We start from the raw sequence: 13,179 nt of genomic DNA on the forward strand, positions 1-13,179 counted from the left end.
CCAAACTTTCCTTCTTATCGACTGGTCCCGCTCGGTGGTGAAATTGTTACCCAATGACCGCGAGTCATTAAGTCATGTGCACAGGCCTATGCGTGCGTGCCTGCGTGTAAAAAGTGTTGTCTAGGAAAAAGAGATTCACTAAAACACGTGATTGCCGCAATATTTGTTTTCGCGGATATATATAACAGGTTTTCTTTTACCCTATTACAATCCATCTCTGAGTCATTCCAGAGTAGTTTTGATTTCTCGATATAATAAGTGCGGAAAAAGTCATGTCTTCAACTGGTTTGGTTCCCTATGTATGGCTTTAATTCTGTAAATTCTTCCCGGTGAGTCGTGTTGCGCAGTCTAAATCCTGTCACACCTACACTTCCCATAGTTAAAACAACTTGCGAGCGAAAAAAAATGCCAGTAATCGTCGTAAATATTGTAATGGTCGTAATATAAGGTGATCTTTGCGAATCTGGATGAATCCATTTCCAGCGATCGCGAGTAGGTGCATGGGACGTGTTTGCATGCATCAAAACTAGCAGCGATCAGCGACAATCTTCATAATTCTGACTAACCTTAAACAGTCACACCTATTTGTACAGAGCTATACCTGCGCGAGTTAACGGTCTTCATTAATTACAGGCTATAAACCACCAAACTTTGGCAAGTTACTGAGGAACTTTACCACATGTGGCCTATATTTATGTTCGAATATGCGCACATGTCCAACATGACGTCATACCATGAAGGGGACGTGTATGCGTTCACAAATTACATTCCAACATGCCTTATTACACGAAAAGACTGTATAGGCCTTGGTAATTGTTGGGTAACGTCCTGAGTACGCCCTCCAAAGCAAATATGCAAGCTCAGTAACTGTTCCGGAGAGTGACAAGTTCACGGCGCGGCAATACGGTCGACCAGGCGATGTCAGGCGTGCTGTGGGCGAAGATATGATGACCCATTTCTACATCGCACACCGTACGTGAGGACTATTCCATTTTGCGCAATGTTAGAACGTGACAAAAGGAAACCCCCTTATTCGGGTAGTTTCACCTCCAGATAACCCTCCGCATGGGTCGTGCATGTATGTGTACTAACCATTGTCAACGTAACATGTCCAGGTAAAGGCGCGCATTGTGGGTTTTGAGACACGAAAACTAAGGACGCATCTTCGAGGGTGATACATGTAAGAAAATTACCTTAACATGTCCAGGTACACGCGCACATTGTGGGTTGTGAGACACGAGAACTAACGAGGCATCTTCGAGGGTGACACATGTAAGGAAATAACCATAAGTGGAATGAAATAAATATGACCCAGACAGCAAACTAGTACATCATTTGTTATGGTGGCAGATATGTACTTGTTTGATTGGTGTTTACAGAAGTTTACATTTGTTATAGTGGCAGATGTGTACTTACTTGATTGGTGTTTGCAGAAGTTTACATTTGTTATAGTGGTAGATGTGTACTTGTTTGATTGGTGTGTAGAGAAGTTTTACCGGGTCGGATCATACGAAAGATTTTTTAAAATGGTGCCTTCTGCTCCTTCGCTTGGCGCTCAACACAGAGAGGTTAGAACAATAAAACATGGCTGGTTGGCCCCGTGTGAGTAGGATGTGACTGGGTGGGGTATCGTGTCTGGACATGATACTTCAGTGGCAGCAACACTTTGGCGGTATGGGCTAGCCCCGCCACAAGAACACGTAATATATGTACATAACTAATGGCTCCTCGTCGTCATGCGACTGAAAAATTGTTAATTGCGGCGTTAAACATCAAGCGGACATACATACATACAAAACTGTTACGTATATGTGAAGGTTTATAACTAGAGAAAAACCAAAGTGGTTCAAGTATACCATCGCCCTTCGCCAGATACGTTTGCAATCCCCTAACTTAAAACTGCAGCCGAAGATGTGAGAACTTGATTCGAACCTTATTTGTTAAGGGTCAAACAACCGAAGCGAGTCAACGCTTTAACCGTCTGATCCAGCGACAGTCGATGTGACATGACATTTACTAATTTATTTATTTCATTGGTGTTTTACCAACTGAAGAATATTTCACTTTTTCCACGGCACCCAGAATTATTGTGGGAGGATATCGGGCAGAGTCCGGGAAAACCCATGACCTTTCGCATGTTGCCGACAGACCTTCCCACGTACAACCGAAAAGGAACCGCAGAAGCATGACGTGACAAATAATGCAATGTAATGAGCTAAAAATTCAGTTTTGTGGCAAGACACTTGCTGTAAAAGAGTTTGTAGGACACCCCACTGTAGTGGGAAACCTGATGTTGTCACACCAATGCCAAGTCAGAGACACCTGATGGGAAATGTCACAAATGGATACCGAAGACAAGTAATGTTACATCTGACAATGTCACATGAACGTCATGACGAATACACTGGCACCAATGTCCTACATCTCACAGTGCCACAAGAACGTCACAAAGAAGACACCCGATACGACACCTGGCAATGTCACGAGAGCGACATGCAGATGATCCCCCACACGACAGTGTCACATTAGCGCTATGCAGAAGATACTTGACATGATATTTGACACTGTTACAAGAAAGCCATCTGAAGATATCCAACATGACACCTGACAATGTCACAAAAGAGTCTTGGCAGAAGATACCCGACATGGCACCTGGCAATGGCACAAGAGCTTCATGCAGAAGATGACCGACATGGCACCAGGCAATGGCACTAGAGGGTCATACAGAAGATAACCGACATGGCACCTGGCAATGACAGAGGGTCATACAGAGGATGCCCGACATGACACCTGGCAATGGCACTAGAGTGACATGCAGAAGATGCCCGACATGGCACCTGGCAATGGCACTACAGGGTCATACAGAAGATAACCGACATGACACCTGGCAATGCCACAAGAGGGTCATGCAGAAGATACCCCACGTGACCTGGCAATGTCACAAAAGTGTCATGCAGAAGACACTCTACATGACACCTTACATGGTCACAATTTCCAATAAATGAAAAATCAACAGGTGCCATTTTAAACTGTTTGCTTCTGGAGATGCTCTCTGAATGTTGATAAAACGAAAATTCTTTTGCCTGTTCCAGGCATTAGATTCCAAACCATAGCAACATCACAAATGCGTGTTTCTGTATCCGTAAAAATACTCTTGGACAAATGTCGATATATGTATATATATATATATATATATATATATATATATATATATATATATATATATATATATATATTATTTAGTGGTTTAATTGTTGTCTTACACTGCACTCAAGAACATTTCACTTATTCAATGGCAACCAGCATTATGGTGGGAGGAAACCGGACAGAATCCGAGGGAGATCCATAACCATCCGCTGGTTGCTGGGAGACCTCCCCACGTGCGACCGGGGAACAAGCCAGCATTAGGGCTGGACATGAACTCACCGCCACTGCATAGGTGAGAGGCGTCAGGGTTGCGTCAACTCGAGAGCTACAATAGACAACACCAGAACCCTTCCAGCTATGAACTCATAGTTAACTCAGTGCTGTTAATTTAAAGAAAGAGACTGTCTTCAATACAGTGTTAAGAATCAATAAACTCTTGTACAGGAAAAAACGTGCATGAAAGACACTTGCTCGCGGAAATTCTAAGAACTTATTATACACGATAATGCAAGCTGCTTTTTTATTTGTCATTCAGTCATACTGGATTAGTTTATTTTGTCTGTTTACGTCAATATGAGTCTTATTGATTTACAAAATCAGGAGCACACAGTCATCTTGGCATCCGATAAATTTGTTTACATGCTGCAGGCGCGAAAATCAGCACAGCGGGTATATATTTAGCCGGTAATTATAAAACAACATTGCATGCATTTGAGTTGGGCCTGTTGCGAGTCTATAAGCTGAAACTTTCGCACATTTGATTCATTTGCCATATATCACACACCCATTCTTATGTAACGTATCCCACCAGTAGGTATACCGTGCTGTGGGGATATAATATTAACATTGTGGGTGGGGTTAGAATGGGGGTGAGGTGGAGGTGGAGGTGGGGGAGGGGGCTAGAGGAACTCTGTCTTCAATACAAAGCTAAAGGTTGTGGCTGTGCACAGTGAGATGTGCTTTTATCTCCCATATTCAGGCGCACTCATTGATAAACAATTGTAGAAGGTGCGTGTGAAGTGCTTTTGCTCGAATTCAATCGTCAAAACAATCCAAAGACCTGCTGCGATATTGTTTTAATTTTAAGCGGTTCACTTTTAGCTAGTTAACACGTGCATGTATACATTCCGACCCGTTTTAGACCTGATGGGGTGCGGCATATAGTTTTGTGGTCCTATATTAAAGTTCCGATGGCAAAGAAACCCAAATGCCACGGGCTTGTGAGAATATTCACTCGTGAGTGTGTAGTTCTCACGTGTAAGAACAGGAAATCCACAAGCTGTTGTTTAAAAGCAAATTCTGCAGGACGGTAGGGTAGAAACGGACCAAAAATATTAAAACCAAAATATTTTAGTTTACTGAAAGCAGAGCTAACGACCGCTGCCTCGCCTTTGCTTCCTTCAACAAAAGAAGAAGAGGACATATGTCGATTTATTGACGCATCTCGTTCCTATCGCGGTGACTGGGGTATACATTAGACAGTGACTGCGGCATCATCTCGTGTGAGGTGGGATAAGTCAGGGTTGTCACCCAGGTCCTCACTATCAGTTTACAGGGTTGTCTGTGGCCGGGTTGGCTGTCGTGGGACGCGGACTGCTCGTGTGTGTATAATTGCAGTCAGCTGTGGCGGGCCAGAGCGGACGGGGGTTTTGGTGAGTCGGTCGGCAGCGAGCAGTCAGAACGCAGTTCCTCCTCACGGAAAGTGCGTGGCCTGAGCGCCGGAGACAAAGTAGCAGAGCTCAAGCTATTCGAGCATTGTAGAGTCGGCTCACACACGGCGGGCTGCAAGGAAAGCGCACGGCTCTTCGTAGAGACGAAAGCTTATATAGCTGCTTGCTTTTTTCGCATCTTTGCAAATTTTCTCCCGCTTTCCATAAATCCACATACGTCAGGGTCAATCGTTTTGGAAATTTCTTCGCCTTGGAAATATATTTTTTTCTGGTTTTTGAAGCGAGAAGCTTTTAATTCCACGCAGCAAAAATGCCACATGGTCGGCTGATTTTGGGCGGTTTGGTACCGGTGTTGCTGTCGTTGTTTCTCTGGGCAGGCTGCCCCTCAGGGGTGGGGGCTAGCTGTGGACGGGCCGGCTACTGCTGCCAGGGTCGGAATAATACGTGCTATGGGTACGGGACTAACCTGGCCGGTGAGGGCAATTCCTCCAGCCGCTGCTTTTGTGACGAAGACTGCACCCGAATGAGCGACTGTTGCATAGATTATGCGGAAGCTTGTCTAGGTAAGTTTTTTTTTTTTTTAAATTTTTAATTCATGTTAAGATTTTACAGGACGATATAAGCTACAATTAACATAGATCAAACATACGATGTATTAAGTTTCTTCTTGTATGATCCATGCATCTATTAATAAAGGGTCTGCTTGCCGTCCCCATTCCGCCTTAGCTAGGTTCTTCTTACGGCTTCGTCTTCACCCCTGTAGGATGAGGGGAGAGAAAAGTTGATGTGAAATCGGACTCCCCAAACCTTCACAGGCCCCCAGTGTCGATCGAATTACTTACTTAGACTCTCAAGTCCTCTAACCCATAGATTTGCACCTCCCCCCCATCCCTTCATCAGTTCCACTATAACATTAGAGCTATTGTCCGCGCGAACTTTCTCATGTTGCATCGGAAGTGGACATATGATGGGGATGCAATATGGGAAAAAAATTGAAGTCAACTTTTCTTGATTTTTTTTACTCCTTTGTTTTGTTTTCAAGAGATTAAAGGCTTCCTGTGTGAGCCACAGACATGTGCCACGGGAGATAATTTTCTATTATTATCATGTTGCCAAATATTTCTTATTTTCAAAAAGATGTCTCAAGCATGTTTCTGACACTATCCACATGTACAAGTCCTAGTTGGCTCGTAAATTGCATATTCAGAGCTATTTAGTAATTGAACTGATCAACACTAGACTCTAGTAACATAGGCCTGTATGTATATATCGTCATTCCAAAAAATTCATACTCATATATTACAATTTGTCATCCATGTAATTATTCGTAATTAGTTTAATAATGTAGGATGAGGGAGGGGGAAAAAAGGGCAAAATTAGAAGACGCTGCTACTTGTAATCCAGTTGACTTTTGAGACTCGTACATTTGCCCAGAGGGCACGTACGTAGATGAGGAGTTACTTTGAAGTGTTTTTAGTGTGTAGTTGTGACGGACAGGTCACATACTCTCTAACAATGGGATGGTTGGTAAGGATAACGCTCAGGTCGGCAGCCCTGTGTACGTTTGAACTTGCTGGCCTCATTCGCAGCCCATTCAGAGGGGCCAAGTGGTTCTGTTATCAAGCGAAATGTTTATTTATCGGTTACAAAAGGTCCTTTTGTTGTTTGAGTGCTTGGGCCGAGCATCTCGTGCTTTGCCTTTTGCGGGAGCCGTTTACGTAATGTGACAATCGGAGGCTCAACAGGGTGAAACTCGCTTGTCTTAGTAGTCTGACTGATCTCTATGTACAGACCACACAAGCTTGGTGCAGCCACTCGGATGAACTGGAGCGTGGATTTAGAACTTAACCCTTATTAAGTAAATCATCAGCCACTTAGTACCGAAGAGTAATTATAGACAACGAACCACTGTTCTGCAAGCCTAAAGGTATACTGGAGTCTGAAGGCTTTTAATTGATTTGTTCATGGCGTGCATGTATCTGTCATTCACCATCAAACAAGAATGATATATACATCTAGCTAATTGTTTAATTATTTGGAACGTCTATCAGTTATTAGGGAGTTGTAAAGTGTAGGTTGCTGCCTATTGGTTGGCATTGACCTCCTTCTTTAGATGCTTATTGTGAAAAACAGATTCCTCAATGAACTGAGGGGCCGCCATGGCTCAGTTGGTTAGGGTGCTAGTTATTGTATTCATGAGTGGGGAATCCCTTGTAGCTCACATAATTGTTGGAGCAGAGTTATGGATTGATCAAATTATGTACAATGTGTAAAGGTTTAAGATGATTCATGGCGTAGTGTGGGAAACACCCTTCGTAATTGGCACCATCACGCTCATGTCAGGGGTGTGTCTTTGGGCAAGGCAGGATTTAGTTATTAAATAGAGGAATTTGATGATGGAGTTTAAATTTCAAATGAGAGCGGAAATTTTAAGTTCATTATGGCAAGATGTTACTAATTTCCTGCCAGTGGGCTGCCGAGAGTTCATGCTGTAGTTACATTTCACCCATTCAGCTGGTTGTGTCTCATTTACTTTGATACAATGTGCTTGTACATTAAATTATCAGTTAATTTAAAGTCAGGACTATCATGTATTATATCGTGTAACTGATGGAGGAAATAGTCATCCTTTCTTAATTAGATAACCCATTGAAACGAAAAAGAAAAATTCTTGAGGATGGTGTTTAACATAATTGAAATAAGTGAACGTATGTATATTATTAAATTAATTGTCATATCTATCTTTAAATCAACCGGAGTGTTCCTAGATTGCACCACATAAATCTCAACACTGACATTCATCCCATTGCTACTGGTTGCAAATCCTATGCAAAGCATTTGCTTAATTAATTGTGTTTTTCTTAACCTGCATTAATATCCTTGATATAGATCCGAATTTGTATAACTGAACTGGAAAGTTATTTGCCCTTTTTTATTCGGAACAGAAGTTCCCACTTCATTTACCATTTCCAGTTATTCTTACCTTCAAAATACTTCTAGGCCAAAGTACATTCCAATTCTAACCTTTACAGTAGAAATAGCCAATGTAGACGTCATGGGAAGGAACTTGAAAACACCCACTCTAATCATAACAGCAGCCAGCACAGTGTATGTATGCCTCTTATTGTATGCTCCTCTGACCTATCAGGGTCATGTGTGGAAAGGCATGTCAGCAACCTGCGGATGGTCGTGGGTTCTCCTCCCACCATAATGCTGGCTGCTGTCCTAAAAGTGAAATATTCTTGCATACGGCGTAAAACACCAATCAAATCAGTTATCTGTTTTCTCTCTCATTATGTGCAAGACTGCAAGTTTAAACTACTGTTTTCAGATTGGCTGAATGAAATATTTGATGGTTTATACCTGACTTCAGTATTAAAAAGACTGACTGCTAATCTCTTTTGTACATAACCATCCTTATACTATGAGTAAAACTTATAATGGTTGTTGGTAGTGGGTCTTAATTGAAATTATCAATTTTTTAACATTCTGTTTACAGGGGTATAAAAATCTCTGATTTGACTCAATTTAGATCTAAACCAATTTGCTCCTGTGCTTTGTGTGAAGACAGTATACCTGTCTTATGGCAGATATGTGATCAAATGTACCTTACCCTCCCTTGTTCCCCCCACTCCTATCTCTCTCTCTCTCTCTCTTCACACACCCCACCTCCACTCGCCTCTGATAAGATTAAGTCCTTGCTAGATCTTAGAGGCTATGCAAACAGTGTTAAAATGGTATCAGGTAGATACTTATGCCTCTGTATCTCTGATCAGATGTTTGACCATATCCTGGACACTGCTGGATGAATGTAATACCTCTAAAAATGTTCTAGACAAAACAAAAATTCAACAAATTAAAATGTTGTCAGTTTTCTAATTGAGAAAACTTTACTGAGGTGCATATTCTTAGCGAGCAACCAATTTTCCAATCTTTAAGAAGATTGGTGCTCAATTAGGAGGGTCGCTTCATTTAATTGTGCAAAGAAAAGGCCATCTTCATCAGTTCATAAAGTATTTGTGTGAAAAGGTAAAATTGTTTTTTCTGAGAGGTGATTTATAAACAAGAGGTGATTTGTAAACAATATTGTTCCAGGTTATTTTCAGAGGAATTATGCGTACCAATTTGAGTTAACAACACAGGGTTTTTTCCAGAGGAATTATGGTTCCAATTTGGGTTAACAACACAGGGGTTATTTTCAGAGGAATTATGCGTACCAATTTAAGTTAACAACACAGGGTTTTTTCCAGAGGAATTATGGTTCCAATTTGGGTCAACAACACAGGGTTATTTTCAGAGGAATTATGGTACCAATTTGAGTTAACAACACAGGGGGTTTTTTTCCAGAGGAATTATGGTTCCAATTTGGGTTAACAACACAAGGGTTATTTTCAGAGGAATTATGCGTACCAATTTCAGTTAACAACATAGAGGTTATTTTCAGAGCAATTATGGCATCAATTTGAGTTAACTACACAGGTTATTTTTAGAGGAATTATGGCATCAATTCGAGTTAACAACTTAGGGATTCTGCGATTATACTATAGTTTCTGCCTCAGGGGGCCAAAGTTTGATGGGTGAGGCCTGGGGCCTACTTTGGGAAATGCCTATTTGAACCAGGGTGAGGCCTGGGGCCTACTTTGGGAAATGCCTCTTTGAACCAGGGCAAACATACAAAATTCTCAAACTTCACATGAGTGTGAAGGACTTTTTATACTCACAGTGTCATGCCCCCGTATATGCTGTACTAAAAGCAGAAATTAAAACGTTCTTGCCAGCTATGATTATCAATTTTGAACATCGTGGCCTTAAAGCTTGATGATTCTTTTAATTCTTGTCACATTCATCAATCCCAATGCAAGATAACTTATGAAAGCACTGTTCAGATTTTTCCAGCAAGTCTGAAACATGTCAGATTTTTCCGGGTCTTAAAATTTCTAGCTACAATTAAGTGGCCTAATACTCATGGTATTGTCACTTAACAATAATATTAAGCCAACAGCTCAGGGTGGGTGGTGCCATGGCAAAAGGGACTATAGAGTGGGTACAAGAGGTACTTGAAGTTAATTGATGGTGTTGTGAGTTAGGTGCTAATTCTTTCACAACAGCTGACTGGCTATTTCCTGTCCATTACCCACTGTCCTTTTTTAGAGGTAGGGCAGGGACAAAAGAGCTGTTCAAATCGAAATGAGTGCTCCTGAAACTCACCAGGTCAACTCACGGGATGCGCCTCAGCGCCCAACTTCTTAACACTGCAACTGGCCATTTGCAGTTCCTGTGTACTTCAGATTCTTGCTGTTAGGAAGTCCTGACTATTTGACTCAGGTCATATACCTGTAGGTTATACGTGGCCTCATTCACTGACAAGATGTGGCTGCATTACCCCTTCTAAAATATTTGGTGCACATTGAACAAGGTAACCAGGCAAGGAGAAGCATAGGTCTAAAAAGTATTAAAAGGTTATTGAACAAAATATTGAAGTGTTTCTTAAACGTGAGGAAATGAACATTTAGACCTGTAAAAGTTTTGACTGATCACATAAAGTATGTGTATTTCAACATGAAAATTATATCATTATATTTTAATTTCAACAATGTATACATGAGCTTTATTGTTGCTTTCTAACACTATAAGTGTTGAGTTTTCCAATAGCAAACAGAAATTGTGAGATGCTACTTAACATGTTTCCCAAAGGTTTGTATAGGTAGACCACTAAAAATCCTGAATAAATAGTAATATAGTCTATTAAGCCTGACAGTCGATGAGTTACTGTTTAAATTATTCTGTATCAAAACTGGAAAGTCTATAGCCTATCTATAAAGAAACATTTTATGGAAGCAGTAGGTGAGCATAGAGACCCTGTTTCTCACCTTCTCTTGAACAAGGTTACATTGTACATGTATGTACATGTAGTTGAATGTACCATCCACCTGGAAAGATCAAAGGGTTTCCCATGGCTTTATCCGGTACACCTGTGCTATAACATTACCGTGCAGAAGCTCAGGTGAGTATGGATTAAGATTCTGAGATTTACCTGGTCAGTCATTATGTCAATATTGAATCAGCTCCTTACCGCCCGTCCTTTTATCAGAAAGATTATTGTTGTAAGAGTAAAGATGACAAGCCCCCCCCCCCCTCTCCCACAACCATTCATAGGAAAACACAATACCTGTGCGGAGTTGACCTAGTTTTAGTGATACAGTTTACCTGACCCGTATAATAAATCATTGACCTACTTATTGACAGATGACCTCTAAAGTAGCATATCATAACTTCTGGTTAAGGGGGAATTTACTTTTATGACTTTGTCCCCCTGCAAAAGTTCAAGCGCTTAGATTTTAATATGGTTCATGTTAGATATGCATTGTTGCCGCAAACGCAGTGTTATTGACAGACACTCTCATGATATGTGATTGTAATATTCCTATCTCCATGGAACTGTAGTTTGTATAAAACAGGTACATGCAGACGTTGTAGTGTAGTATTGGTGGGTATTGTGGTGAGTGCTGATTGCTGAGTTCTCTTCCAAGTGTTGAGTCTTTTATGACTGCAAATATGGTAGTAGGCAAATTCTGCAAGGTACCTGTTCAATTGTAACTTACCACAAGAGATGTTTAGAGTTTGAAATGATACTTTTGATGCCAACACTTACATTTTTCTGACAAGAAATTATAATCAGTCTTCACATTGACAAAAATCTTCAGTGGACTTATAAGGTCTATGAATCGATTAGAATGAAACAAAAATGTGTTACTTGAAAAAAGCTAAACGCTAAGTGAAATATAGAGGCCGCCCTCAGGAGCCGATTTCACGATGATGTCATACATATACGATAATCAACATTTGTAGGACAATGGTATGGTAATAGTGACGTGAAAAATATCGTAAGACAAATAGTGACGTGCAAAATATCGTAAGACAAATAGTGACGTGCAAAATATCGTAAGACAAATAGTGACGTGCAAAATGTCGTAAGACAAATAGTGACGTGCAAAATATCGTAAGACAAATAGTGACATGCAAAATATCGTATGACAAATGTACGACTAAAATGAAAAGTTAGTACGCTCCTATGTGAAACTGGACCCAGTACTCTATAGTGCTCAGACGAAAACAACATGGTTTAATGAGTTTGTTTGTGAATGAATAGCAGAAAATTCTTCTTCTTATGGCAGCTAATTCTGTTTGTTTGTTATGCTTGAACAAACTGTTACTGCAGCACACCTTTTGTTTAAATATATGTAGACACAAAACTACAGATATAAAATGACATATGATAGGTATTATTTAATGTATAAAATGGGCTCTAGGGCAATGGGTGTGAGTTAACTGATGCAGATTGCCTAATTTCCTCTTTGTTATGAATTTGCGTTTCATTTATTGTGCACATACAGTATAATTTATAGGCAGAATAATTTCAACTGAGTGCTTCTAGTTCAAATGCCTGAAGCTTTGCGCTTTTCAAAAGACAAAGTAAAAAAAAAAAAAACATTAGTTACAATTATTCTGCTTTATCGCATGTTTTTTAAGGTGTTTGTTCAAGCAAATTCTGAGGGCATTTACTCTGTGAAAACTGATAAAATTATACTTTTTGTGATGCCCTGTAACTGGTCAATCCAACCAATTTAGTTTTGCCTCCAAAATCATTTTAAAAATGTGCATAAATTGCAATGACATTTGCTCTTTTACATGCAGAAAGGCTGAGAAATGATGTATATATATAAAGCAGGCTTCTCCTGTATGGATTCACATGACTGCCTTATCTACAGTATATGGTATTGATATGTGCCTTAAATTTTCATGTGTCAGTTTGTGGTCACAGATCAAAGAGGGCTTTTCCTGTTTCAGTTTTTGGTCACAGTATAAAACAGGGCTTTTCCTGTTTCAGTTTTTGGTCAGTATAAGACAGGGCTTTTCCTGTTTCAGTTTTTGGTCACAGTATAAAACAGGGCTTTTCCTGTTTCAGTTTTCGGTCACAGTATAAAACAGGGCTTTTCCTGTTTCAGTTTTTGGTCACAGTATAAAACAGGGCTTTTCCTGTCTCAGTTTTTGGTAACAGTATAAAACAGGGCTTTTCCTGTTTCAGTTTTCGGTCACAGTATAAAACAGGGCTTTTCCTGATTCAGTTTTTGGCCACAGTATAAAACAGGGCTTTTCCTGTTTCAGGTTTTGGTCAGTATAAAACAGGGCTTTTCCTGTTTCACTTTTTGGTCACAGTATAAAACAGGGCTTTTCCTGTTTCAGTTTTTGGTCACAGTATAAAACAGGGCTTTTCATTGTGGGCAGCAGCATATGCTTCACATATTTTCACAAATAAAAGGCATAAATTGACCAATGAGGTTGCAGGTTGGGAGAAATCTAT

The 13,179-nt window shown here is 40.4% G+C and overlaps 1 protein-coding gene across 1 annotated transcript in view; it reads left to right on the top strand.

The window, feature by feature from the left end:
* Positions 1–4,813: 4,813 nt before the first annotated feature.
* LOC135476510 (somatomedin-B and thrombospondin type-1 domain-containing protein-like) overlaps positions 4,814–13,179 on the top strand; it is a 43,469-nt gene continuing 35,103 nt past the window's right edge. Inside the window, exon 1 of the mRNA XM_064756548.1 lies at positions 4,814–5,380. Within this exon, the coding sequence (XP_064612618.1) occupies positions 5,128–5,380 (253 nt within the window). The 5' untranslated portion in view covers positions 4,814–5,127. The remainder of the gene's footprint in view (positions 5,381–13,179) is intronic.

Source organism: Liolophura sinensis, chromosome 10 (genome assembly GCF_032854445.1).
Source record: "Liolophura sinensis isolate JHLJ2023 chromosome 10, CUHK_Ljap_v2, whole genome shotgun sequence".
Classification (NCBI taxonomy): domain Eukaryota; kingdom Metazoa; phylum Mollusca; class Polyplacophora; order Chitonida; family Chitonidae; genus Liolophura; species Liolophura sinensis.